This window comes from Egretta garzetta, unplaced genomic scaffold (assembly GCF_000687185.1).
Source record: "Egretta garzetta isolate BGI_Z169 unplaced genomic scaffold, ASM68718v1 scaffold96, whole genome shotgun sequence".
NCBI classification, from domain to species: domain Eukaryota; kingdom Metazoa; phylum Chordata; class Aves; order Pelecaniformes; family Ardeidae; genus Egretta; species Egretta garzetta.
In genome coordinates, this window is record NW_009259965.1 from 398249 (window position 1) to 425448 (window position 27200).

Below are 27200 nucleotides of genomic sequence, written 5' to 3' on the forward strand. Positions count from 1 at the left end.
TGCAATGTGACTGATGTGCGGTGCTTCATCTTTATTTCACGTGACGAGGAGGTGGGAGGGTGGAGATTACTTGAACTGCCTGGCTAGAGACAAAACGTAATTTATCAGTGTTCATTTGTCTGGAGGGATACACAGCCCATATATAATTTAGAAATGTGTTAAAAAATAGGGAGCTGTTTTCTTTTAAAATCAGTGAGCACTCAAGTCTGTTGGTTTAAAATCTTGTTTCTGTGACACATAAATGTGCTGCTATGCATTTCGTATTTGTAGTGTGTGTACAGTATAAGCGATATGTCTAAAGTGAACCAAGGAAGTATATAAATAGTACTGATAAAACTAAGCCCTTCGTGAACTCAAGAGTAATGTGTATTTTCGATATTTAGGCTGAAATACCTGGAACGGCACATGCATTTATCTGAGTCAGTTATTCTGAGATCATATTTAATATAGATGTTCTTTTCATATGTGATCTGCAAATGGATTTTTTTGTTTGTTTGTCTCTGTTGCAGTAAGTATCCTTTTGCTTCACTTTTTTTCCTTCTCCCTTTGAGTCTTTTTCTGATTCAAGCCTGGTAATGATATGCTATAGCTAAATTATCAGAGGGGGGAAAGGAATATTGGTGCCTTCCACCTTGCTGTTGAGAAATCTGTATTTTTGTTTTCTGTAGTGTAATGAGAGCAAGACCGAGCAGGGTGTTGCCATCCTTTATCATAGGCAGAATGATAAACTACATGTCCTGGGAAGTTTAAAGATGTGTAAGAATGCAAATCCATGGCCCACAAGGATGTGTGGTTGAAAGTGCTGATCCAGACAGGAGTTAAGCATGTGCTTAAATCTAAGCACAAGTGTTGCTTCCATTGGGTGTTTCTACCTGGCACCATGATGTGCGGGGCAAGGAAAGCTCTTGCTATGAAAGGAGGATTGATTTGTTTTAGTGGCTTTAAGTAGGGGAAAGAAATGATCCTTTTTCAGTCACCTGGAAGAGTGGTCTGTGAGTAGTGCAGGTGTTGCTCTTGTGTTTTACTGTCCTTGACTCCGCAGTATCAACTGATGTAGATTGAAACCCTAACTGTTTGGCGTTTGCTACCTTGCAGTGCATCTGTCTGCTTCCTCTCCTCACTTTTCACACTGCCCATGTCTGCGAACCACGAGCAGAAGAACACCTCGTCTGTAGTAGGTGGTACGGTAGTATGGTGTCTCTGCCTGGAAATGCTGAAGCATTAGAAGAGACTGAGGGTGTTTACAAGGGAGTGCATAACTTTTCCTCCCTTGCAAACAGGGAAATATGTAGAAATTTTCAGTAATTTACAGTTGAGCCCCTTTCCCTCCTGCCTTTGAATCAAAGATCCATATACTGTTTTGCTCTCTGCCAGCCTGAGAAATCCACTTTTCTAGAAGGTGGACTCAAATCCAAAAGAGGAATTTTTTTCCCTGACTGCTGATGGCAGTGTGCAGTGGACAGAGTGGCTTTAGATCTTTTCTTTGTCTGGTTCTTATTCTGGTTGTCCTTTAGCAGAAGCATTCTTTTTGGCTCTGTTTTCTTTCCTCCACTTTAGCTCATCTTCATGCCACATTTCTTGCTACTTTGAATTTCATGGCCTATGTGCTTTCTGAGGAAGCAGTGTATTCTCTGTTCTGGGTGCTGACTGCTTATTCCTGGTGGTACGAAGCAGTCCATCCCCTTCCCGCTGGATTTGAGCTTCCACTCAAACTGGGAGGGGTGACATCATTTGTGTGTACAAATGTTTTTATTGGGTTTTTTGGTGCTGAATTAGATGTCACCCCTCTTGCATCCTTGAGACTCTAAAAGAGAGATGGGGGCTGAGTTTCCCTGATGCACTGATTTTATAGAGTTGTTCATTTTCAGTGATTTACCTCCAACTGGTCCCACAGCATTGCGGCTGGCACTGCAATTCTCACATCCATCTCCTGTGTTCCATAGAGTGCAATGAGGTCTCAGGCTCATGACTGGAAATTCCTTGGTGCTTTACTGATAAACACAGATCAAAAAAAATGATCTCCCAGTCTGGACTTTTTTTCTCTGGAGGTATTTGAAGGTTGCACATTTCTTCTGCTGTACATCTTTTGTCCAGGTGTGTCTTCTTTTTGTTCTCTATTCCCTTCCTACTCGTTTCTTTTCTTCCTTGCCTTTATTTCATTCCTATGTCTTCTGTAGTCTTTTGGTTTGCTTTGTTTATGTTTGAGAAGAGACTCACCTGAGTTTCAGTATAGTCGGCTATTTGGACTTGGAAGTTTTCTTAAGAAATGCTTTGTAAGCAAAGGGCTCAGTAATTTTCCCCTTCAGCTTTTAAAGCTTTTTCCACTGACAGCTGAAAAGTTTCACTAACTTTTCCCATCCTGCCTGCAGCATTCGTTGCCATTTGACTGTCTCGCACACCAAAGCTTGCTTTGTCATACCTGCGAGAGGCTGTGCTGCACAGCTCTTACATCTGAACCAACTGGCGTCTCCCTTTTCCATTGTAAAATATTTTGCATTTTCCTTTCAAAATATGCATGCCAATGTCCTCCTCTCTCCTGGCCTTTGACTTATAAAACTGGAACAGAGATGTAGATAGTTCTTGACAGCTGGATCCAGGAGCTCCTTCTTCAGCTGTTAGATGTTCTGAAGACCACACATGTGTAAAAACAGGCCAAGGGGCATTTTGATGTTAAACAAGGATTGCTTGGTTCTTGTGTGGAGATGGCATCTATGGAGATTGGGATTAAGGGTGAGAGGAATAAGAGTTTATTTTATAACAGAAGGTTGTTTTGTATTTGTGAAAAAGTGCTTTTTGCACTGTCCAACTAGTAAAATGTAATTCTCAATAAAAATTCTTTCATTTTTTGGTTGCAGAGATTTCATTGTATATGGTGTTAATTTTCTTTCCATCTTTTTACTGGTTTACCTTAACAATTTGATTACATATATATTTTTTGCTCTTGAGAGACAGTAGGTGTGATACAATCTCTGTTTTAAACTGTTACGTAATTAGCAGGGAAAGATGTCTCTCAAGTCTGATCTGCCTGCTGCTTTGTTGCTCAAGGAGTGAAGAGGCGCTGAATTCTGGTCCTTGATTGGATGTCTTTGTTGTGTAAATTTGGCATAGCCTACTTCTGTTTCAGAGAACTCTCTCTTTCTTCAGCTTAGAGCTGTGTAGATGCTAGGGCCATGCTTGCATGAAGCCAACGAATTATAATGAGTTTCCTAGTCATGCTCTATATATCTCTTGTATGAAGTGGGCTTGCACACAGATCTTTCTTATTCATCTAGTTATGTTCTCCGATACAGTAGTCAGTAGACCATATAGTTTTTAAAAGATTCTTTTTTGAAGTCTTGTGACGAGCACTGGGAAATAAGCTTTGCTTTCCCTTCTCAGAGCTTCCCGTCTTCTAAACCAGCCTGTTTGGGATGTTGCTGCTACGTTCTTCTCAAAGCCATACTGTGAGTTTTTCATTGCTTTTGGAGCTAAAATTCCACCCATTATGATTTAGGACCCACTTTTGCATACTGTTCTCTGAATAACACCTATTCTTGACAGTTCGGTTCCCTTCAGTGGTGTACTAGTGTGAATGTATTTTGTTCCAAGAGTGGTGCTCAACTGAGAGTTTAGACCCTGATTTCTTTAAGCTCAGAAACCCATGTGTAGTTTTAAGCTGTATGTGAATTTTGGACCACTGGTGAGCAATGAAACATAAAAGCACGGTCTGTGTAAAATACCTTGGCAATTGTAAATGCCTTGAAAGAATTTGAAACCATCTGGCTCTGTCCCTTCTTTTGTCCCAGAAAAAGCCTTCCTTAGTTTGGATGTAGGGGCTGCGCTCCTGCTTCGTATGGTCAGTGACTCTCTGGATGCAATGGGGTTTTGCATTTGGTCCTGGCAAGCAGTCAAATGTAGTTACAAGATGACCACAGTCCATTGCATGGGCCAGTCACCGATGGGCCTTTGATGCACTGGAAATGAGTTAGCCACAAATTGCTTTGTGTCTTAGTTTGCTGTTGGTTTCCCCTTTCCCAGCTGGCCACCTGTAATGTAAGTTGAGTAGGATGTTGATACGTTGTGAATTGAAATCCCTTTGCACTGGCGAGAGTATTTTCCAGGGTTTGCTCCCTGGGCAGATGAGCCTTTCACCCATGCGTGTGTGGACAAAAAGCCCTCTCCAGAAAGGTGTGTGACAGCAGTTTCATGACCACTTTTTTTTGTACTGACTCACTATATCATAAGCTCACTTGTGTGAGCCAAACCAGACTCAGGCTGTTCCTGCCGTTCTGAATTTATTTCAGTTTTGCTGTGAATCATCCATATATTCCCTCATATCTTTCACAATGGATGGGAGGAGTGGAGGGAGGGAAGAGGAGGAGGGGTGGAAAATAAAAAGGTGCACAAAGATTAATTTGCTGTGTAATTTCCTCTTTTAGAAGAAGGGAGAGAGACACCTGGGAAAAAAAGGTTATCAGACCTCTAAGCACACAGATGAAATACTGTCCTTTCTGACAGACACTCTGGAGTCGCACTGAGGCAGTCGCTTACTCGGCACTAAAACTATATGACCAGATTCATTTTGAGGAGACATGAGGTGGTTTCCTCTGTGTGTGTATTTTTACTGCCTTTAGCTAAGTTAGGGCCCTTGGTGCTTATCACTTTTTAATGACTTGTTCTTACCCCTGCTCCTTGCTTCTGGCTGTTTGTTCTTTACTACTTAGGTTATTACTCATGTTCATGCAGAGACCTGAGAGTTAATAGAAAATGAAGATTGGAGTTGTTATTCCCTTCCCTTCTCCTGTAAGGTTATCAGGGACAGCTTCTCACACATTTATATATGGCTTTGCAGCTTCTTGGCTTCTGACTGTTATGACTATGTCAAAGGTATAAAACTAAAGCTGGGAAGCTAGCAGCTTATTGAAATGAATTTCTTTAAATTTATAAAGCCACTGATTAATCACCTTTTAATGCAGGTATAAACTTAAGAGCAATATATAGTCTATATCTTCTATATGAATTTTGTAGTAGTCATACATACGAATTATATACCTGTTATTATAGGTTCTGCCTGGGGTGACGTATGTCCTCCATCTCAGACTCCTCCAGACTTGGGACGGGTCTCACTGCCTGTGGCTGATCTATACGTGTATTTTAGTCTTGTCTTTTCTCCAAGGTCACAAGAACCATCTCTCTGCAGATGATAGGTGTGACAGTATGTATGTTTTTACTACAGCTCATCTCGGGAATTCCTTGCAAGTGAGAGAGTTCAGACCTGCTCCGACCCTCCCTGTGCTTGGGTAATGCTGCGGGGCTTTCATAATGGGTAGATGGCTTCTATGGGGAATGTCTGCATCTGCAGCAATGCTGGCAGAAGTCTAGAGGTGGGGAAGCACATCTTGATGTAGGGTGCTGTCAGCACTGCCCTTGATGCTCAAAATACCGTGTAAAGTACCTGAAAGACCACTCACATCTTGGCTTTGCAAATATCCGCACATGGATCCAGAGCTGTACATAATGAATGGGGGCATATGTTTTTAAGTGCAGCCATTTTAAACAGCAGTTGGTTTATCGGGCTGATGTTGCTCTTCTCTCAGTGACAGTCAGGTTACACTTCAGTTACTTGAAGAGATTTTCATTGCCAAATAATTGACTCAGCATTTGACTCAACAGAGGCAGCAGATCTTGCCAGTGGGAAAGAACGGAAATGAGCTGTGGCAGCAGGGTTTGGTGAGGAATCTCCCATCATCAAAGGGCCACTAGTGAATAGCGACTATGTCAGTAGGTTTGCAGACACTCTGTTCTTTTTCTCTGAAACTGCCACCCTCTTGTGTGTATTACATGTCATATCAGCTATTTATGGGGGTGTTGTAATCTCCACAGAGGTGGGGTGAGAAGGAGGGCTGTAGAGAAATGATGCATTGATTTATTGGTGGGATTTATGGGGCAAAAATTAACTACCTTATTTTAAATCACTATTTAGATAAATAGAACAGGAAGTCATATATAAAAGAAAACCCTCAAATCAGGCTCAAACCTCTTCCTTTTGCTGCTGTGCTGTGCCCTTGGTAAACATGCCTAGATTCAATAGCCCTTCCACGAATTTTCAGGCTGCCAAGGGCATGAAGAAGTTCTTCATAGCTGTTGAACTGTAAATTGTCACATATGACACCTGGAGGAGTTGGAATGGTTTTGTACAAGTAACTCAGTGTATTCATCACACTTCCCCTATTGCGTGCAGTGGTTCACATTGAAGCCGAGAAAGATGATTCATATTGCTTTCTTCTCTTCCCCCTGTCAGTAGCAGCGGTAGCCCTCAGAGCAACATTTGAAACAGTAAATGCCTGGCCCACAGCCATGTGTTACTACCTGCTCTGCTGGGCCCTCTGATGATACTGTAATCAGATGAGATACAAGGTAAGAATTTTTCTTTTCCACAGCGAAAATCAGACTAGGGTATTTAAGTACTAATCAAAAAACAATTTTAGCAAAGTGTTTATATTGGCCAGCAAACATTTTTCAGTCCTATGCCTAGCCTGTGAGGAAGCCCCTTTTTTTCTCTTCCAGTATAAGTTATTTTAGATGATTTGTGAGATCTTACGCTCTGTTCTGAATTTTCATGTGAATATTAGCACCCCTGGGATATGCTGCCCACCCAGAACACGGATGTTTTGTGCTCCCTTAGCATCAGTCTTAAGTGGTTACACTGGGGGTGGTGTGTATCCAGTAATACTGTGCTCCTATCAGTTGTTAATATTACACTACTGTCACATGAATAGGGTTGAGTTATATGCAACCCTTTAAGATGTGAGGCTATAGTGTACAGGTGTGGCTGAGGGGGGCGCTGGAGTTAAAACAATCTATTTGCAATTTTGGGACTCAAAATGGCAGTAAGCCTTTTCATTTTCCCTGATTCGATTTAGGTTCTCCTTTACCTTGGCTCTGAACTACATTCCTGTCATGCTGCCGTGCTAGGCACCTCCGGGCATTTGTCAGGCACTGGCTAATTGAAACACATGCTCCAACTTGGATCGAAACTGCTGTTCTGATCAAGATTGTAGACACCGCTGCTGCCTCCTTGTGGAGTTCTTTCCATGAAGAGCTAGGACTTTGGTTCGTAGGTTTTGTTTCTCCAGTGTTTCTAGGAAATCACAAAGTCTCTGAACATACCAGAAAGTGGAAGCTTAGGGCAAAGACAGCTGCAGGGAACAGTCCTGCTGTAAGCCTGCTTGTGAACTGAGGTGTTGTTATCAGTTCTGGAACAACTGCAGCAAACTGGTGCATAATCCAGTGAGGGCAGTGAAATGCTTGGACATCTTAAGTCCTGTCCTTTAGATACTTCCACACACTTGTTAGCTGTTCATCCCTACAGATCTGTCAAAGTTCCTGACAGTTCTGTTATTTAGCCTAAAATGCAAGTTTTGTTATTTCTGTTATTTCTCTTCTTTTACATGCCTTGGTACTCCTGTGATGTTCACATTCAAGGATGTTTATCCTTTCAACAGCTGTATTTTGATGTGGTATTAGAATCTTAATTTCTTAAGACGTCTGTGACGCTTGCTGGTTATGACTACCCCGTTCGTCTCAACAGACAGGAAAAAGGGACTCTCTTCTTTTTCCTCCACCCTTCTCGGGACAAGTCCATGCTGACAGGGCCTGCAACTTCAGGTTAAGTTGTGGGTGCAGGGGGTCTCCCAGGCATGCAGGAGGCCCCATGGCCCCTCTGCATGGCAAGTGCGGATGGGGATAGAAGATGGGAAGAAGGCATGCTGAGAGCAGAGCAAGTCAGGCTTGTGGCTGCCCTGCCAGCAGCTCTTTCAGAGCAGCAGTGACAGAGCTGGTAACTTAATCTTCCCTGTCCTTTATCATATTTAAACTGTCACCTGTGATCTTAGAGGCCCTGGCTGCTATCTGCAGTCCTGGAGCCTGTGGAGACGAATACAGCCTTGGGGTACGCAAGAGAGTTTGGTGGGTTTTTCACAGGAAGCTGCTACCATATTTGTGGCTGCTGTTGTGGTGTGTCCTACCCAGATCCCTTTGACAGTTTCAATCTTTTCATCTGTAAAATGGGAGATGTGTTTCTTCAGGTGATGTGGTGATAAAGGCCTAATATTAAAGTGTCATCTGAGAGAGGGCAGATGATCTTAAGCATTTTGCCTAGGCAAAAATAGTTAACAAGTAGTGGGCTGTGGGAAGCACCCTAGTGAGGCCATGAGCAATACCCAGGGGTCTTGCAGGCAATGTTTTACCCTTGGTTTCTCGTGTCAGTCTAGGTGAACATCATTTACTGAGCAAGCTGCTTTTATGAGCATGAATTATCTCTGCCTCCTTTATAGACACATGGGCACTAATTACATTTCAAGGTACACAGTTGGCGTGGCTGTAGGAGAGGGAATTGGTTTTTCTGTATCACACTGCTGACCTGTCATTACTGATGACAAAATGGGAACCTGAAAGAGCGCAAGTGACACCTAGCTTGGGTGAGAATACCTACCGAAGCCATCTCCTGCCTTGGAAACTAGCAGGTGACTCTCCCGTGCCGTTCATCTGAACACACATTACATACAGCGGCAGGAGCAGGCCAGTATGTCCCTGCGGTGCTGCTAGGGTGGTTCCTAATGGGGATGGGAGGGATTGTTAGAGTGAATGGTTTAGCATATGACAAATTCAGATAGCTAGTGTGCTTTTCCATAACAAGAATGTATTTTATATGTATAAAATACATGTATATCTGTGGAGGAGAATAAATATCTATGAATTTGTCAGATTGATGTAGAGACGTGTAACCTAAGTGTGTGCATGTGAAATGTGTTTGATCATACTTAACACCTTTGTAAACCTAATATTTATGTAAAACTTGCATCCTACATCTCTTAAGCCTGGGAGTATGTCATGCTTGAAGCAGTTGAGCAAAGTGGGGTTTGGCCACTGAGATACTCTTCAAAAAATACCTTTTTCTCTGTCGAAGTATATTCTTGCTTAGGAATGTTCTATACTTGGCTGAAGTCCTGGTTCTTTTGACATCAGTTTTAATGTTAGCTTCTGCAGAATCAAAATGCCATCCTCTGTGTGTGGACTCCTGATCTTGGTGTCCAGAAACCCAATGCTTCCTTTGTCACCCTGTGTATTTGTCAATACAAGGACTTCATTTTGTCAGTTCAGGCATGAAATTTTTTTGTGCTCTCAAACTGAGATGCGCTTTTGGTTGAAAAGCACTGCAGGAAGAACAGTTTCTCATAGATCGTACTTCTGGGACTATAAATAATAAATGCTGTGACTTGGAATGACGCAGGCACCCCTGCAACTTATACATGCAAGGCAAAGATTCAGTAAATAATGATTTACCTGCTGTTTGTCAGACCTAAAACAAGAGGGGTCTATTCAGACTTCTTTGCTTAGCTTGGTGAGTATTGTTTGTACTGTACTGCTTTTTAGGAGTTCCAAAAATGTTAACTGTTTTTCTTTTGTGGCACTGTTTTTGGGGGCTGCAACTTTATGAGGGGTATTAAATATTTATCAAACTCTTAGTTCTGAGCCAAGACAACCTATTCAAACCTTAGCAATTTGCAGTATGCTGGTGGTGCTGACTATTTGAGAAGAGTTGGGGCTGCCACACTTGGGGCCTTATGGTGCAGTAGTAATAGACGGTTACTATTTCAGAGTTGTTGGATTTATTTGACTACGGTTTTTTTCCCCCCTTTAATGATGTAGTTTTGTTCAGTTACTTTGTGGTGTGGCAGATTGACAATAGGACCCTCTTCAGGACTGGGATTAAACTGTCAATCTCCATGTGATGTGATAAGTTGTACCCGTGAAATCTATGCATATACCTCCCTCCAGGGGCAGAGAAGAAACTTATTAATAAATAAGACCACCAATCTGTAAATGTTGTACTTTCTTCTCCATTAAAATCAAAGCTTGACTAAAATAAGGAGCCCAGCATGGTACCTCTGGGTTATCAGGGGTCCCACTGATAAAGTCCCTACCTGCAGGTGAAGGTCTGTGGAGTCAGTGGAAAGGTTCCTGTTAACATTAGTGGAAGCTAGGTCATGCGGTGGAGCTTTCCGAAGTGAGGAAAACACAAAAGGAAGATGTGTTTTCTCAAGCAAAATTGGCTATAAATCTAATTCCACTCCTCAGCTTTCAATAGTCAAAGGCAAAACATCTGGCTTGTTCAAGGTAGCACCTTTGCATTCACAGGGGCCAGAGGGCAATGAAATGAACTAAAAAGAGAAGGGTGACTCTGGATATCCTTACTCGCAGCAGGAAAGGCTGGGGACACTGGGTGGGCCTGCCAAAGAGGGGATATCTTCTATATGTGCGTGTGCGCTCTCTCTCTCTCTTTTTAATTTCTTATTTCCCCCAAACAGCTGTGACTAGCCAGTGTCCCTTTGTGATCCTGTCAGGACAGGCATAGGCTCATGCTGTAGTTCAAAGTCCACCTTGAGTTGGCGGGAAGAGGTGGCACAGGCTTGGAAAGGAAGGTACTGAGGTAGATGGCACCTTCTCCTGTCAATCCTAGTGGTTTTTAATGTTTCCAGGTGGGCCAGAACCATTTTGCTTGTTCTGTACCAAGAAGGCAGAGGTGTAAAAGCGGCACTCCAGAGCAGGAGATGAGAAAATGTCTGTTTTACTTCTGTGATGTCCTAGTTTAGTAGATACAACAGTTGTGTTTATTCATCATGTTGGCAGGCTCATTTTTGAAGGTCTAGCTTTGTCAAGAACCTTCTGTTGATTTTGCCAAACGTTATTTGGGTTTATTCTTTGTTTCTTTCAGCTTATTTTTCTTCTGTATTTGGCTTTTAACTGGCAGACAGAAACCCAAGGTTATAAACTCCATGGTATTACTGTGTTTCTAAGCATGCGTGATGCTGAATGACACCCATATTTCTCAGCTCTGATGGTGGATGTATTCTGGCTAGTGGTCTTGGGTCCTGCCCGGTAAAAGTCGTGACCTTCCTGGGGCAGCTTTGTGCCTCCCAGTTATACCACATCTCTGCCTCAGGACTACCCTGTTTTTATCTTACATCAGAGAAAATGCTGCCTCTGCCACAGCAGGATGAGGGACATGCTTGTTTTGAGGCAGTGTCCTGGGAGGGAGGAGCTACCCAACCCTAGATTGAAGGTTGTCCCCATGCAGTGGCCTTCCCCAGGGGGGAGTACTGGCTTCAGTAAGGTCAGAGTACTTGGCGGTGAATGCGGGACCCCCCCATCACCTGTAATAACTTGAAACGCTGGTGGATCCTCACCCCAAAAGTTCCATGCTGTGCTCTATTGCTACTGTGATTCAAAGTGCATCGCTCCTCACTGCCCTGCAAATGCTTCAGCTGGTCACTTACCACAGGTTGATTTGGCAGGGCTGCCTTGCCTTCTGGCATGGAAACAGGTTTCTTGGGGCTGGGGTTCCACAGCAAGCAGGGGTGTTTGTGGATAGAGTGAGTGCAGACTTGGTCAACATCAACGAGCCCAAGCAGTGTGACTCCATAGTGCAGTGAACCACCACAGATGCTGTAAATCCATTTATCCCCTCCCTCAGATCACTTCCAGCATGTTTTGGGGAGGGTAAGAAGCTGGAGACGCCCGCTTGTCTGTGATGTATGTTTAGAGTGAGAGTTTAGGTAACATGCTAACCCTTGTAGCTGCCAGACTGTCCTACTTCAGAGTTTTGAATGCTCCGTATCTTACTTAATTGCATTTTTTAATGCAGAGCCATTTGGGCTTCTTCATTTTGGCAGTGAGGATGATTCCTGTCATGAGCAAAAACCTAGCGCGGCTTTTCTCTTTTTCCTTATGTAAAATGATTGGTCTTCATCTGAGTGTATCTGTATAGATGTGTGTGTACACATGGGTGTTAAAGAACTTTTCTTCTTTTTCATCATTCTTAGTTTACCTGTTCGGTCTCACCTAAAGGTAAAGAGCCTCCCAGATAATCAACAAGATGGATCCTGCAAATATACGGACAACACATTTGCAGCAAGCCTCATGCGTTTCCTTGCGATCTATCTGCAAGTATGTCCCTACAGGGCTGGGATCTCGCTCCCAATAACTGCATTCAGCAGGGTGTCTTGCGTGTGACGAGCCTTTTGGTGGGTGTGGTAGGCAGAGCCGGGCCGCTCTTCTGATCCCACATGTAGATCCAGTTGCAGGATTAGGACTTGAAATGTTTCCGGTCGGTACTGCCTAGTTTGCCAGCTTCAAGAAACTGCTCGGTCCCCACAGATTCAAGCTCTGCTGAGAAGATTGGTGTAAGACACTTTTGCCTTCGTGACCTTCAGCTTGGACACAGTAAGATACTCTCTGTAAGCCCTGGCTTATTTTTGTGCCTTTGTATTTGGGAATTACTGTTTCCACCATAAAAGATAATTTCATTTTGAGAATATGTTTCCCTGGATCTCTGAAGCAGGGCACTCACAGCCTTGCTCAATACTAAGCCGTTTGCTGACCATCACAGCTGGGAAATCGCTTCCCTGGTGATGAGGGAATTGCTAGAAAGCACACCGAACAGCTTTCACATCCTCCAGCAAGGGGCATTTTTTTCCTTTCTCTCCTATTGTTTTGTTCTTTTGTGTGAAGTGTTTGGAGTAGTAGTGGCATTAATAATATCTAAAAGCAGGATTTCTAAAATGCATCCCCCCCCAAAACAGTTTGCTGTCTGTCTCCCACAGCATGCTCAGCTTTGTGAAGCAGCACGATGGTGTTTGTTTCAGTGTGGCCGCCCTTTGGGGATTTGCAGGAATACTGCAGCAAATCATCCTGCATGCAAGGCTGACCTCTGGGAGGCTAACAAATTGAGGTGAGCCAGCTGGAGCGATAGGACACTGCCGACCGACAGAGCATGCTCAGACCTGGGGGAGAAAGGTAGTTCAGTCTGCAGATGGTGCACGGGTTACTGTGCGGAGAGCTGTTGGAAACGATTTTTTCTTTTTCTTTATGGTGGTGGGGAAAGAAGAGGACTGGAGAGTGTTCGTTCCTCTGCAAAGCGTAGCTTTAAGGTGTCTTCTTTTTCTTCCGTGAAAGAAAGGCACTGGATAGCATTTCCTTTTATTTAGCAACACCAGGTACGCGTGCATGTGCTGAAACACTAATCTGCCAGTGACAGTACTTCCAAGATGAAAAAGGTTGCAGATGCTCTGAATCTTTGCGTGTTTCTTTGCTGGGTGTTATTGTAACTGTGCTCTGTTTGCTGTGCTGATCACATATGGCTCTGAATTCAGTTTTGTTGGTGCTCCTGGCTGCAGTGTACTTCGGGTGGTGGGGGTTTAGCATGTTTTTTGATTCCGTCTCCTTGCTCCCCCCGTGCAACTTAACATTGAATCTCTCCTCTGTGGCTGTGCATGTGTGGGAAGGAGGTCAGTAGTTCATCTGTAATCCCAGGTCTTTGTAGTCTCTCTTTGTTTGACTGGTGGTTTGCTTTATAATTTTTAAACAGAAGTCTCATGGGGAAAACATCTTTGATCTGGACTAAATTCTGTAGGTTTTCAGAAACGTATTTCTTACTGGACAGGTGCTGCTTTGGGATTACTTTTTTTTTTTTTTTTTTTTTTACCCTCCCCTAAGTATATGCTAATGCAGAGTTTGTGGTAACCAAGGAGGGATTTTCACTCTTCTTTTTGACTGCACTGTGCTCTGAACAATTTCGGCTCCTGCTTAGAATTTGCAACACACAGGAGTGGTCCCAGGCACCATGCTGATGAGAAGCGGAGAGAGCTCAGGCTGTAAATGCTGCTAAGCACCAGTCCCAGTATCCAAATAACACAGGTACTCTTCCTGTTGGAGAATAGAGAAAGAAAGGATAGATAAAATACAGAGAAAAACAAATGGCAGCTAAAGCCCAAAGGCATAGTTGGTGTGGCAGAAGCTCATCTTGTTCAGTACTTTGGGATTTCACATCATAGTCTTTTAAATTCACTTTTGCAACATCAGTAAATTTTCCCCTCAGCCACCCCCACTCCCTCTTTCCTTTAGGTAGACCACTAAAGTAAGATAAACCTGCTGCTCTCTGACACGTTTTTGTTTCTGACAAAGGTATCTTGCTTACAGACTAACAGCTAGAGACCAGACAGAAGGAGAGGGGTTTTTACTCATATGACAGTGCTGTTAATGCCAACCTGATAGGTTTCGATGGGATGCTTGGGTGAACAAAGATGAGCTGGAATGAGCTCTGTCTGTTAAGCTTCCCCCTCTGTCTAACCATGGTTATTTTGAGTACCTTGGGTTTTCATCTTTAGGCTTGGGACTGTCGGAAGGTGAAGACTTGAAGGCTGAGAGAAATACTTTTCTTTTTCTCTTTTAGCTCATTTTTCTTACATCTCCACCTCAAGCTTGTTTATCAGAAGTGTGTTTTATTTTGGGGAATTTTCTGGAGATCAGGGTTGGTTTTTGTTTGGGGAAAGGATTTTCATATTCCATGTCATTCTGGATGGAGAAGAGATCTTGGAAATCTGGACCTTAAAAGCCCAAGTAGTATTCTTTTTAGTTTCATACTTTTAGCTCAGTTTTGTGGTTTGCTTATATTCATTGACTGCTTAGCGCTGGGTTTTTTTTTTTTTACCCGTTCTTTTGTAGATCAAGACAGCAGTATCAACAAATATTAAATCAATGGCTGCTAGTCAACCTGAAAGTCAGGCTGGATCTCTTCCTATCCCAGCTCTCACAGCCTCTGAAATTAAATGGAAGAAAACTTAGGTTTTCCACCCATAAGCACAACTGGAAGGTGCCCAGTAGCCACCAATATTCTCCTGTTCATATTGAAGGTATGTTTGCAGTAGGGACTACTGTACAGAGCCTCAGTCTCCTTGGTTGCAGTCTTGTATAGAAAGACTTACAGTTTTGGTTTCTATTCCTGACTTAGGCTAAACCATAAAAACTGAAGATAAACCTAATTTTGATTGCAACTGTGTATAGATACCTAAAGTTTTTGTGAGACAGTTGTTTTTAAAAAAATATTGTTATGTTTTGATTTCATTTTTCTGAATAAAGTTCTATACTTAAAATTCCATTTGAGGCTGCAGGGTTAAGGTATTCTTATTTTTCATATCCCCTTTTTGTATCAGGCTTCATTAGTGATACTTGTGTCTTTAATTGCTGGGTTGGCTCCCTTCGAGAATCTGTTCTTTTCCTGTTTAAAAAGTCAGCATTTCTACACTTGGCTGCTTTTTACAAAGAAAATGTTCCGGTATATCAATCATTCAGTGTACCATCCTTTCTTTAATGTGATATGTACTGTGGAAGATACATATATCTCATTAAATAAATACAGTGAATAAGATAACAGCCTTTTGGGCTGTGGGGATTGACTTACTTCTAGTTCTGCAGGAATCTGTGACAGAGATGAGAATAAAAGCCAATTCTTGGCTGCCGAATCCTAACTCCCCCTCCTTCAGTCGGGAAAGTTGCCTTCTAGGAACTTCTGCTTTGAGCATGAATGAAGTAGGTATTTAAAACTGCATGTTTTACATATACTGCATCCTTAGCTAAGCCTCTTGCATCAGGGATGGGAGAAAGAACAGAAGACATTTTGCAGGGGAAGTGTGAAATGCCACGTTTGCACGCTTTACTTTTCCTGTGCCGGTCCTGGAAAGCCAGCCTAGCGAGAGATGGATCTGGGGGTAGGGAGTGCTAATGGGGAAAATGTCCTCAAGGAGGGAATATCTGCTCCCATCCCTCCCACTGTGTTACCATAAAGAGAAGAAGAGTCAGGGCCCATTTCCCACCCATGCATCTCTGCCCCAACCACTTCCCTGTCCTGTGGCAGGAGCAGCCCCAGTCCAGTACCAGTAGTGCTGCATTTAGGGGAACTGCGGAGACGGTTCTGCATGGACGCCGCTGCCATGACTGGCAGGCTCTGTGGGGAGCTGCTCACCTGGGCCAAACCCAAGTTAGCCTCCGTGTAGAGGCAATTCCCTCTGTGCACAGAGTGGTGATGCTTTCTGGAAACGTGTGTCCTTTGTGCTGTTTTTTTTTCCATTTTGTGAGGATTTTTTTAGCCTGCTGTAGCTCTGGAAAACTGAGCAAGGGCTTGGAAAGTGCTTGGGCAGTTGGTAACCAAAGCTGGCAAGGCCTAAGTAGACAAAAGCAGCACTTCTCATTTTATTAATACCTGCAGGACTGGATGATCCCTTTTAGATGTGCCATTCACCCTGGTGACCCTTGTTCTCCCTAATCAAGCTCTTGGTTTGTTCCTCCAGGGGTCTTAGTAGTGCATGTTGATGTCTTTTTGGTTTTTTGTTGTGTAGACTTGGTAGCTTTTCTACCAATTTCTTACCTGGATCGTGTTTTTTTAAATGGAGAAGAGATGTAAAATATTGACCATCATATTAATAGCTTTAAAGTAGTGATTCATCCTACCCTAGCTTCATAATTAAAAAAAGAACAACAGAACTCATCTCTTAAATGAATCTAAACAGTCCTTTATGCCAGCTGCCTATTAGTAGAAATTCATCTCTTCCATCCCACCCACTCTGATCTCCTCAACATGCTAAGAAGAGATGAAGAACAGCTTCCCCATCTATGCTTCCTGTTGCTTTCCCACTTCCTGAGGATGTTTATAACATCAGATGACCAGCATCTACCAGGCAGAAAGTGTTACCGTGTCCAAACTTCCACTGGAGTATTATGGGCCTGCAGGGTGCTCCAGGTCTCTGCCAAGAGGTGCTTGCAGAACACACCAGATGCATGCTCCTGAAGTCTTTAGCTGCTCACCCATAATCAATGCTAGTTAGAGCAGCAGTAGCTGGGCTGAGAGGATGAAGCTGTGACCCTTGTGCTAAGTTAGTGAGAGTGGAGGAAGAGAATGGGGTAAGCTCTTCATGCCTGTGATCTCTTCTGGAAAAGGAGGAAAGACAAGCTGACCAAAAATAGAGTCTCTCCCACAGGCTCTGAAGTGGCATCCATTGCGGCTGAGCTGCAATCCTCAGGACACGCTCTTATTTCCCTTGCAAAGTCCTGAGCCCCCCCTATGCCGGTGTGTTTATTGAGCTCCCCTGCTTTGACCGTGCAGTGCTGTAAGTCAGCTGCCCCGCTGCCCCGTCAGTATCCAGGGAAATCTGCCACTTCTGTCTCCCCCTCGCTCCTGCTCCTCCCCTGCAGCCTGCCCCTCTCTGGGAGTACTCAGGGGCGCATCCTGTCCCCTCCTGTGGGGCATCGTTGCCCTCTGCCAGCTTGGCAGCGGGAAGCTCTGTGCTGCTTTTACGTGCACGTCTCTTCCGTCGAGGCTCTAGTCGATCAGCTGTCGTGTCTTCTGTTGCTGAAGGATGGTGCTTTAGCAGGGTAAAAAAATGTCAGTCCACATGATTTCTTTTGTAACTGGGATGCATTGCGCACATGGAGCAAGGCCATGGTTAGCCCAGCGTCACTGGGAAGTGAGAGGGTGGTAGGGGTGGGGAGGAGATAGCTTGTGGGCAACTGGGGGTGTGAATGGCCTAGATGCTGACCTGTGCATAGAAAGAAACAGCACAGAGGAGGACTCTGCTCTTAAGGAAAGTAGCAGGGTGTCTGGCCTGCCACTTCTGCAAGTGCTTTTCAGTTCTGAAGATGTTCTCTGATGACACCATGGTAGGGGAATGGCAGCTCTAGACCTATTTTGTGAGGGAGATTTAGTAATCTAAGTTTCTTTTATTGTGAAGCGGCTCTCTTCAGGTAGAAAACTAAATGCTTTCACCTGTTTCAGAGTTACTTGCTGCTTCCTGCGGAAGTTTCCCATCCCAGGACTGCTGCTGCTGACAACGCATAATGACTGATCTCGGCTTGGGGGAGTGAGGAATGGGGGGACATGGAGAGTGATTGCTTGCCTTTACCCCCTTGGTGCAGCCTCTTCTGGGTATGGAAAAGCAAACAGCGGGATAGTTTGTTACTATTTATGCTCTGTCACTCTCTGAAAGACCAAAGATTTTAGTTCTCTGAAAGTGCTCACTGAAAGCGTCAGATTAAAAATAGGTGGATGATAAAATGCGGGAAAACAGGCAAAGTATCAAGACTATTCCCCGAATACCTGTGAAATTCTCCTTTTAGCTCTGCCTGTGACACCCCTTCCTGTCCACATCCCCTTGTTCACTTCCATCAAAAGCAGCTTTCAGCCAAGCAGCATGAACCAGGATTTACGAACTGGCAACGAGGAACAGGAATGAAGATGGATTCCTTCAGCGTTGCTGGCTTTTAACATTCATTCCTGGCACCTGCCTGGCTAAAGCACACACACTCGACTTCAGCTAAGTGCAGGGAAGTGAAAGACCTGCAGTGAGGGAAGAGATGGAGGAGGGCCTTGCAGGTGATTTTTATTAAAAAGCTGAGTTGTTCATTTGTAGCCATTTAGGGGTTATGGCTCTAGCAGAGTCTGAAATGAAAATTGCTAACCTCCGAACACTGGCCACATCCATCAAGCTGCATCTCTTGAAGTGCCTCTTATGCCCCTCCCTTGGGGCTGGAGGGAAGAGAACAAATCATTCAGGGGTGAAACATTAGAACAGGATGTTTCCAAGGAGGCCTGTTCTGCTCAAGGGGTTTGTAATGGTTGGCAGAGCTCTCCACCACCGAGATGCCTGTGAAATGCAGGTGGTATCACTGGTGTTTTTATGGACTGCTGGCTTCTGATGCCTTTGAAACACCCAGACATATATACTCTCCCCACCATACTGGAATAATAAAGAGGCCACGTGGTTTTCCCCCTCTGCCAAGTTCTTGCAACTTGCATTGACTCCGCTGGACTAGGGGCAATGGGTGCAAACTGAAACATAAGAGGTTTCAGTTGAATATGAGGAAGAACTTCTTTACTCTAAGGGTGACGGAGCACTGGAACAGGCTGCCCAGGGAGGTTGTGGAGTCTGCTTCTCTGGAGATATTCAAGGCCCGCCTGGATGAAGTCCTGTGTAGAATGCTCTAGGAGAGCCTGCTTTAGCAGGGGGGTTGGACTAGATGATCTCCCGAGGTCCCTTCCAACCCTTGCGATTCTGTGATTCTGTGTGTGAACTTGTAGGGCCTTTGTTCTACTGACCTGCTGACCTGCTGGAAAGCAGCTGTGCTGAGAGGGACTTGGGAGTCCTGGTGGACGACAAGCTCACCGTGAGCCAGCAGTGTGCCCTTGTTGCCAAGAAGGCCAATGGTATCCTGGGGTGCATTAAGAGGAGTGTGGCAAGCAGGTCGAGGGAGGTTATCCTCCCCCTCTACTCTGCACTGGTGAAACCCCACCTGGAGTACTGTCCAGGGCTCCCCAGTTCAAGATGAGTAACTCCTAGAGAGAGTCCAGAGGAGAGCAACAAAGATGATGAGGGGACTGGAGCATCTCCCCTATGAGGAAAGGCTGAGAGAGCTGGGATGGTTTAGCCTGAAGAAGAGAAGACTGAGAGGGGACTCATCAACACATACAAATATCTTAAGGGTGGATGTCACAAGGACAGAGCCAGACTTCTCAGTGGTGCCCAGTGACAGGACAAGGGGCAATGGGCACAAACTGAAACATAAGAGGTTTCAGTTGAATATGTGGAAGAACTTCTTTACATTGATGGTGACAGAGCACTGGAACAGGCTGCCCACGGGGGTTGTGGAGTCTCCTTCTCTGGAGATATTCAAAGTCCGCCTGGATGATGTCCTGTGCAACCTGCTCTGGGTGAACCTGCTTTAGCAGGAGGGTCGGACTAGATGATCTCCCGAGGTCCCTTCCAACCCTTGCCATTCTGTGTGTGCTTGTGACAGAGGACTTGATTGTTAAAGGTCTCCTTCACGTACTGACTAGAAGGCTTTGCATGTGGCTGCTCGGGCTCAGTCCTTTCCTTGGTGGTGCTGCTGAAGTCATTTAAAGCTGTGCCCACAAGGTGAGAGGTCTGTAGTGGAGAGGTTATGTGGAGAGTTGGATGATATCATTAGATGTCTTTCAAAGATAGTGAAGAAGTAAAATGAAGCTTTGGAAGTCTGGTACCAAAAAAGTAACAAGATCTATCCCCATCAAAAATTTATTTTCCTGAAAACTGGTTTGGTTCATTAGCAGAGCCTAACCAACTGATGTACTGCTGTCCACAGTAGGTTTCCATTCAAGACTGTCCACGGAACAGCCATGGTTGAGAGTTGCAAAGCCGTCAGGAGCAGCATCATCCCCTGTTACAGAGAAGGAAAGATTGAGAGGTGGTGTGACAGCTGTCATTCATCAGTGCAGGATATCTGTAGCACCTGGAACAAGACCAGTTTTAAATTGTGTAGTGGAAACAGAGGTTGAGCGTTAGGAAAGTCCTTCGTGCCTTTATTGCTAGAGACTGGCTGAAGAGATGAATGAGTATTAAGAATGAGATAGATAAACATCTTTTGGGAGTGGTTTAGGGAGAGCTGATCCTGCCCTGGTAATTAGATGACCAGTCTGGGTCCCTTCCCATTTCCTTTTCCACGGTTGAAATCAAAATAACACCTTTTTAATTTGCTGCTTGCTTTTAGGGAGTTGCTAAATGAGGCAGTTTTTCAGACCACTTGCCAAAGGAGATGGACTTCCTTTCTGTTTCATTTGAGTAGCTAGAGCTGCTCTGAAATTGAAATGAATTTGTTGCTCAGATCCCCAGAGACCCCCTCTTGAATCTGTGTGGCTTACAGCTAGCACTCGTTTCTTTGACGTTATTCAGTCTCCCACGTACCTTCAGTTCTTCCTAAGACAGGGATCCCGCAGGCTGTTGGGATCTCACAAGCGGTAGGGATCCCTTCTGACTTCACTGAATTCCATGAATGATTCTCCATTCAATTCCAAGCTGCGTGAACCAGATTGCAGGATCAAGCTTTTAGGCTGCAATCTCTCGTTTCAAAAGAACTCCCTTGACATAAGAGAAGGTGCTTGCATTGGTCCTAAATATGCCTTGTTGTCTTCCTCCACTCTGGCATATCAAAACAAGCATCTCTGGGTTAAAAAGTGCTAAGAGACTATTGCTTGGGATATCAGAGCATGTGCTTGAGACACTGCTTTTCTTTCCCCCCTCCAAACTTGCATCAAAGGGAGTTTAAACTGCTACCTTTAAAAACTGCAGTTAGAAGCAGTCTAATCAGGTATATACCAATCAGAAATTTGCCTTCCTGTAGTCCCCCACGAGTCATGGCTCCAATTATTTACAGCCTGACTAGCAGTGAACCTTGATGCATAATGAAAATTGGAGCCCATAAATACTGTAGGTGAATGAATATCTCAACTGAAGTTCACAGTTGAGAATGTAATCAATACTCTGATATAACCCAGTAGTGTTTCTACATAGAAAGAAAACAGTGGCGGGATCTCCCTCATAACAGAAAAAGAAACAGGAAGGCCTTGGAAGAGATTCTCAGGTTGGGGTGGGAAAACACCAACACCAGAAACACTTCAAATGTATTACCTTGCCATTTGTATAAGGCTTGGTTGTGCTGATGCAAGTCAGCCTCTCACTAAATGAAGGTTTGTTTGCTTTAATGAAACATCAGTTCCTCGCATAAAGACCGGAGCTCTCCTCTCTCCCATGCCAATATTTCTTTTGGAAGACAACAGCAGCTCCTAGCCTTTGATCCTGGATTCATGGAATCATAGAATGTTTTGGGTTGGAACGGACCCCTAGAGGTCATCTAGTCCAACCCCCTGCAGTGAGCAGGGACACCGCTAACTAGATCAGGCTGCTCAGAGCCCCATCCAACCTGGTCTTGAATGTTTCCAGGGATGGGGCCTCCACCACCTCTCTGGGCAACCTGTTCCAGTGTTTCACCACCCTCATTGTAAAGAATTTCTTCCTTATATCTAGTCTAAACTTACCCTGGTTTAGTTTAAAACCATTACCCCTTGTCCTGTCACAGCTGTCCCTATTAAAGAGATTTTCACTGTCTTTCCTATAGGCCCCCTTTAGGTACTGAAAGGCTGCAATAAGGTTTCCCTGCAGCCTTCTCTTCTCTGGGCTGAACAAGCCCAACTCTCTGAGCGTGTCCTCACAGGAGAGGTGCTCCAGCCCTCAGATCATTTTAGTAGCCCTCTACTTTGGATTGCAGCCAAAGAAACAACTGAGTGTTTTGGGAGTATCCCACGGGGCAGTCTGTAGACCTGCAAGTCCTCCCCCCACCCCCCAATAAAATTAACTTGAATGTTGTGTTCAACATTTCATATTGGAATGGAGTGTAGCAAAATCTATACTTGGCAATACTCCTTGTGCTACTATTCCCCGCACAGTAAAGGCGAGAGGCCGAGTGGGGTACTCGCAGACATGCAAAAGGCCTATGGCAGGTCAAGAGAAGGAGCTAGGTCTCCCAAGCCCTGTGTGAGTAGCCCAGTGATTGCAACACGCTATCTTTCCTCTCGCGGTTGGACTGGTCAACAAAAAGCAGAGTGAGCCAAAGTCCCAGGGAACATACCATTTCTTAATGCAAAACTTCGTAGAGCTCATCCTGAAACTCTATTACTCCTTCTTCTCCAAAAGGTTAGAAAAGAAAATGAGAGAGGAAACCTTCCTGTAGAGCAGCTCCCAGTTCTGTTTGCTTTATTGTTTTTACAGTTTTGGGTAGTGCTTTGGCACTCTTTTCTTCTTTTCCTCGTGCCCTGGAAGGGGGAAAAATTACTGAAAAAAGCCTCAACTCTCTTGAGTAGTCCATAATAAGTGATTTATGGTAGGGCTGTAAACCTGATGTTCCTTTCTTGGTTTATTCTCCACAGGTCTTTGTCCTCACCATGCCAAGGAGTGTTAACGATGTGTTCCTTCTCCGTTGCATTCCCCACCTGTCATCTTGCTAGGATCTAACTACAGAATGAACATAGCAGCTGTGTTTAATGCCCTGCTCGTGTCTGTCCTCGCTGCTGTGCTGTGGAAATACATCAAACTGCGAGAGCATGTCTTCATGGTCGAAGAGGAGCTGGTCCTCACACGTCAGTCTCAGGAACTCTCTCAGGCTCAGATTGACTACCATGCAGCTCTCCAGGCACTGGTGGAGGACGGTACCAGGATGGTGTGCACCGGCAGGATGCACACCGACCGCATCTGCCGCTTTGAGTCCCTCTGCTACTCTACCGAGGCTGAGGAGTTTGTCTACTTCCACAGCAACTCCTCAGTCATGCTGCCCAACCTGGGCTCCCGGAGGTTCCAGCCGGCTCTGCTCGACCTCTCCTCAGTGGAAGATCACAACACCCAATACTTCAACTTTGTGGAGCTGCCAGCCACTGCGCTGAAATTTATGCCAAAGCCAGTCTTTGTGCCTGATGTGGCGCTGATCGCTAACAGGTTCAATCCAGACAACCTGATGCATGTCTTTCATGATGACCTCCTCCCCATTTATTACACCATGCAGCAGTTCTCTGATTTAGATCTGGAGGCACGGCTCTTCTTCATGGAAGGGTGGAGTGAGGGTGTTCACTTTGACCTCTACAAGTTACTGAGTAACAAGCAGCCGCTTCTCAGGGAGCAGCTTAAAACCCTGGGCAGGCTCCTCTGCTTTACCAAATCGTATGTGGGACTGTCCAAAATCACCACCTGGTACCAGTACGGATTTGTCCAGCCACAAGGGCCAAAGGCTAACATCTTGGTTTCTGGTAACGAGATCAGGCAGTTCACCAAATTCATGACGCAGAAACTGAACGTCAGCTTGGAGGAAAGCTCCACTGAGGAGTACATCGTAGTGTTCAGTCGAACAATCAACAGACTTATCCTAAATGAGGCAGAACTAATCCTGGCTCTTGCTCAGGAGTTTCAGATGAAAACCATTACCGTCTCTCTGGAGGAGCATTCATTTTCTGACATCGTCCGGTTGATCAGCAATGCGTCCATGCTGGTCAGCATGCATGGGGCCCAATTAGTCATGTCTCTCTTCCTGCCAAGAGGTGCCACAGTGGTGGAGCTCTTCCCTTATGCTATCAACCCTGAACACTATACCCCTTACAAAACCCTGGCAACCCTTCCTGGCATGGACCTGCAGTATATTGCCTGGCAGAACACCGACAGGGAAGATACCGTTACCTACCCGGACAGACCTTGGGATCAGGGCGGGATTGCTCATCTGGACAAAGCTGAGCAAGAGCGCATCATTAAGAGCACGGAGGTGCCGCGGCACCTCTGCTGCCGCAATCCCGAGTGGCTGTTCCGTGCCTACCAGGACACGAAGGTGAACATCCCTTCTCTCATCCAGGTGATCAGGCAGACTGTGAAGTCTAAGCCTGGACCCAAGAAGCAGAAGTGGTCTGGTAGTCTCTACCCTGGCAAAGTGAGGGCTGCCCAGTGTCAAGCCTCTGTTCAAGGCACGAGCGAAGCTAAACTTGCCGTGTCCTGGCAGATCCCCTGGAACCTGAAGTATCTCAAGGTCAGAGAAGTGAAATATGAAGTGTGGATACAAGAGCAAGGGGAAAACACTTACATGCCTTATATATTGTCCCATCAGAATCACACCTTCTCAGAAAACATTAAGCCCTTCACAATATACCTGGTATGGATACGCTGCATCTTCAACAAAAATCTCCTGGGACCTTTTGCAGATGTGCTCTTGTGTAGTACATAACCTGCTGCCGCTACCTGTACAGCTCTGCCCTGCTCTCCACTCCATCTGTGGTTTAAAACTTCTTGTCTTGTAGTTTGTAGAGGGCTGAAGAGGACTAGACTGTACCAGTGCCTAAGTGTCCATTTTACTGCACTCCGTGTGTATTCTTTAAATGGTATTTATTTCCAGTGAGTGTTTAAAAAAAAAAAAAAACAAACCAAACAAAAACCTCTGTGTTCTTCGGAGTAACTTCCAGAGGTTAAATTACATGCTGAATACATGTAATTGAAAACAGAATGGAAGTGAATTGTGTGTACCTTGGTCGTGATTTAAATTCGTTTCTATTGTGTGGTGAGTATTTAAGCACAGCGTTAAACTGCAGGTAATTCCATGGCTAGGTGGGCAATTCTCATCAGCTTTTTCACTGTAAGTTTGTTTGGGTTTTTTTCCAATAACTTTGACTGTAACTTTGAGTTCAATATTTGGTACGAGAGCCTTCATTAAACTGCTGTAAACCTCCTCAATATTTTTTTTGCTTTTTATTATCTGTGAAAATGGTTATTGTGATATATTTATCTATTGCTGTGATAAAATGTGTATATGGGTGGCTTTTTATTTTTCATATTTTGGCTGAAGAGAACGAGACTACAGTGTCAGCCTCCTGTTTAAAATCAGATTTTACTGCACCCCAATAGCAAAAGGCTGGAGTAGCAGATGGGAGATAGAAAGGATGGAGTGGATAAAACAATTTACTGTGGTTTAAGATCTTTTTTGATTTTGTGAGTTATGTACAGGTCTGTGGGAAAGCAAGGGGATGGTTCGGAAGAGGTGATGGGGAAGAGATTGCACTTACAGCAATATGCTCAAGAAAATAATTTTTTTTTGGTGGTCAATCCGAATAATCCGTTGATAATAGCTGCTAGCAGGTACATCCTTTGCTAAGTAATAGGCAGGTAGGTCGCAAAGGGATAAAGCTTTCTGGGCACAGGTTTTCCTGGGTGTTGGTGGGAGGAAGTAGAGTCAGGCAGGGAGCAAGTATGTGGGTGCCGTCGCGTTGGGCTGGGCAGAGCGCGTGGCGGGGGCTGAGCTGATGTTGCTTTGTGCCTCTGTTGCTCCGGCCAGGGGAGTAGTTTATTTTAGACTTATACTCGGTTTTCCCCAAGTTTGGAATCTGGTTTCATTGCTGGGGTAACACGCTGCCTGCTTAAGACCTGATCCTGCACGATCCTCCTTCAGGTGGAGATCCTAAATGATGCTGTCTTTGAAAAACAGCTCTGTGTCAAAAGTACAGACCTTGGGGAAGAGAGGCAAAAAGGGGCAGGAGCGTGAGATATTTCCCTGACAGAAGTTAGCATCCTCCATGGTTTATAACCAATGTTAAAGCAACAGAAAAAGTGCTTTCTTCTTCTCTCCCTCCCTAGTCCCCACCATCCTCCCGAGGTCTGGATGGATGTTTGAACAGTAGGATAAATGGCTTGCTTTCTGAGTGATGGGCTGATAGATGAGCATCTCAAGGCAGAATTATTATATGGGTTCTAGAGAGAAGGGGGGAGAAAAACATTGCTGTACAAAATCAGACAAGAAACAGGAGGGTTGAAAAATGAGTGAAACACCGCAGTACAACCATTGGACCTTCAGGCAAGTGCTACTTCTGTGTATTCATTTTCATTATGTCTCGCTTTGTTTTCAAACATATTCATGATTTAAAGGGGGGAAAAAAACAGAACAACAATCCCAACGTCTGTGTTTGCTTTGCCATTGTAGCCTTGCCAACTAATAACTTTTGTCTCGGTATTTTAAAGGGGCGCATGAATACTCCCGCTGTTGTTTTCTTAGGACAAAATGGGCTTCTTGCTGAAGTGAAGTGGGTATCCGAGCTGTTCCCCAAAGTCTCCCCATGGCTGCACATCACATGCCACAGACGTCAGAGGTGAGAAACACTTCCTAAGTGGTTAACAGAAGTGAGAGCAGGCTGTTCAGGGAAGCCACCAGGACCTGTAGCTCCCCAGGACCTTGCTGGCCGATTAGCTCCCACTCACGACAGGGTTTTGCAGCAACCTCGTATCCCCACATCCCTTCAAGTTGCAGGTAGCCCTGTGGCCACTGGCTGTTACAAGGGTGGTGATGTTGGCACCCTATGCGGTCACTATTAAACAAGCCTTCAGAAGGATGAAGTTTGGTCAGCATTCGTTTTGCATCAGTTTTCAGAAGTAATTTTCTTTGGGGGTGTGAGCTGCCTGTGTTCCCCTAACCACCTTTTGTCCTGGGCAGGGTATTGCTCTGCACACTGCTTTCCTGCCTGCCTTTCTCAGTGCCTTTGGTAGCAATCCTTTGCCCCTAATTTGTAGACCATCCCATTTCACTTAAAATTGGTTTTATATGATTGCACATTTTCTAACATTTGCAGATTGGCTACAGCACATTAACTATTTTCTTCTCGTATCTAATCAACAAAATTGGCCACAGAGCAATGAAGTGTCACATACGTGGGTTTCTGTGCTCTTAACTCTAGCATGAAGCAGTCTCTTGCGTTCAGAGACTCACTTTTTCCAGACGGTAATCAAATGTGCTTTCCAAAAATGTGAATTCAGGTTCTGTCTTCCTCGTCGGTGCTATGAGTACTTTACGAGGTGGAAACAAAATTAAAGGATTTTTCCTTTCCCAATTCTGAGATGGCTGCACGCCGAAGTTGTGACAGTGATGTGGCCATTTGCCTCCAACACCTGCCCGGTGTAAGAATGTCTGTACCAGGGCCTCACCTGAATTCTTCCTCTGCTGGAGCATGC

The 27200-nt window shown here is 44.7% G+C and overlaps 1 protein-coding gene across 1 annotated transcript; it reads left to right on the top strand.

Moving 5' to 3' along the window:
- Window positions 1–22609: 22609 nt before the first annotated feature.
- Window positions 22610–24576, top strand: POMGNT2 (protein O-linked mannose N-acetylglucosaminyltransferase 2 (beta 1,4-)). Its single transcript, XM_035895700.1, has one exon. The coding sequence runs from the start codon at window positions 22699–22701 to the stop codon at window positions 24433–24435; it is 1737 nt and encodes a 578-aa protein (XP_035751593.1). The 5' UTR covers window positions 22610–22698; the 3' UTR covers window positions 24436–24576.
- The last annotated feature ends 2624 nt before the right edge of the window (window positions 24577–27200 follow it).

Coding starts and splice junctions, on each gene's coding strand:
- POMGNT2 (XM_035895700.1), top strand. CDS start 22,699: ATGAACATAGCAGCTGTGTTTAATGCCCTGCTCGTGTCTGTCCTCGCT.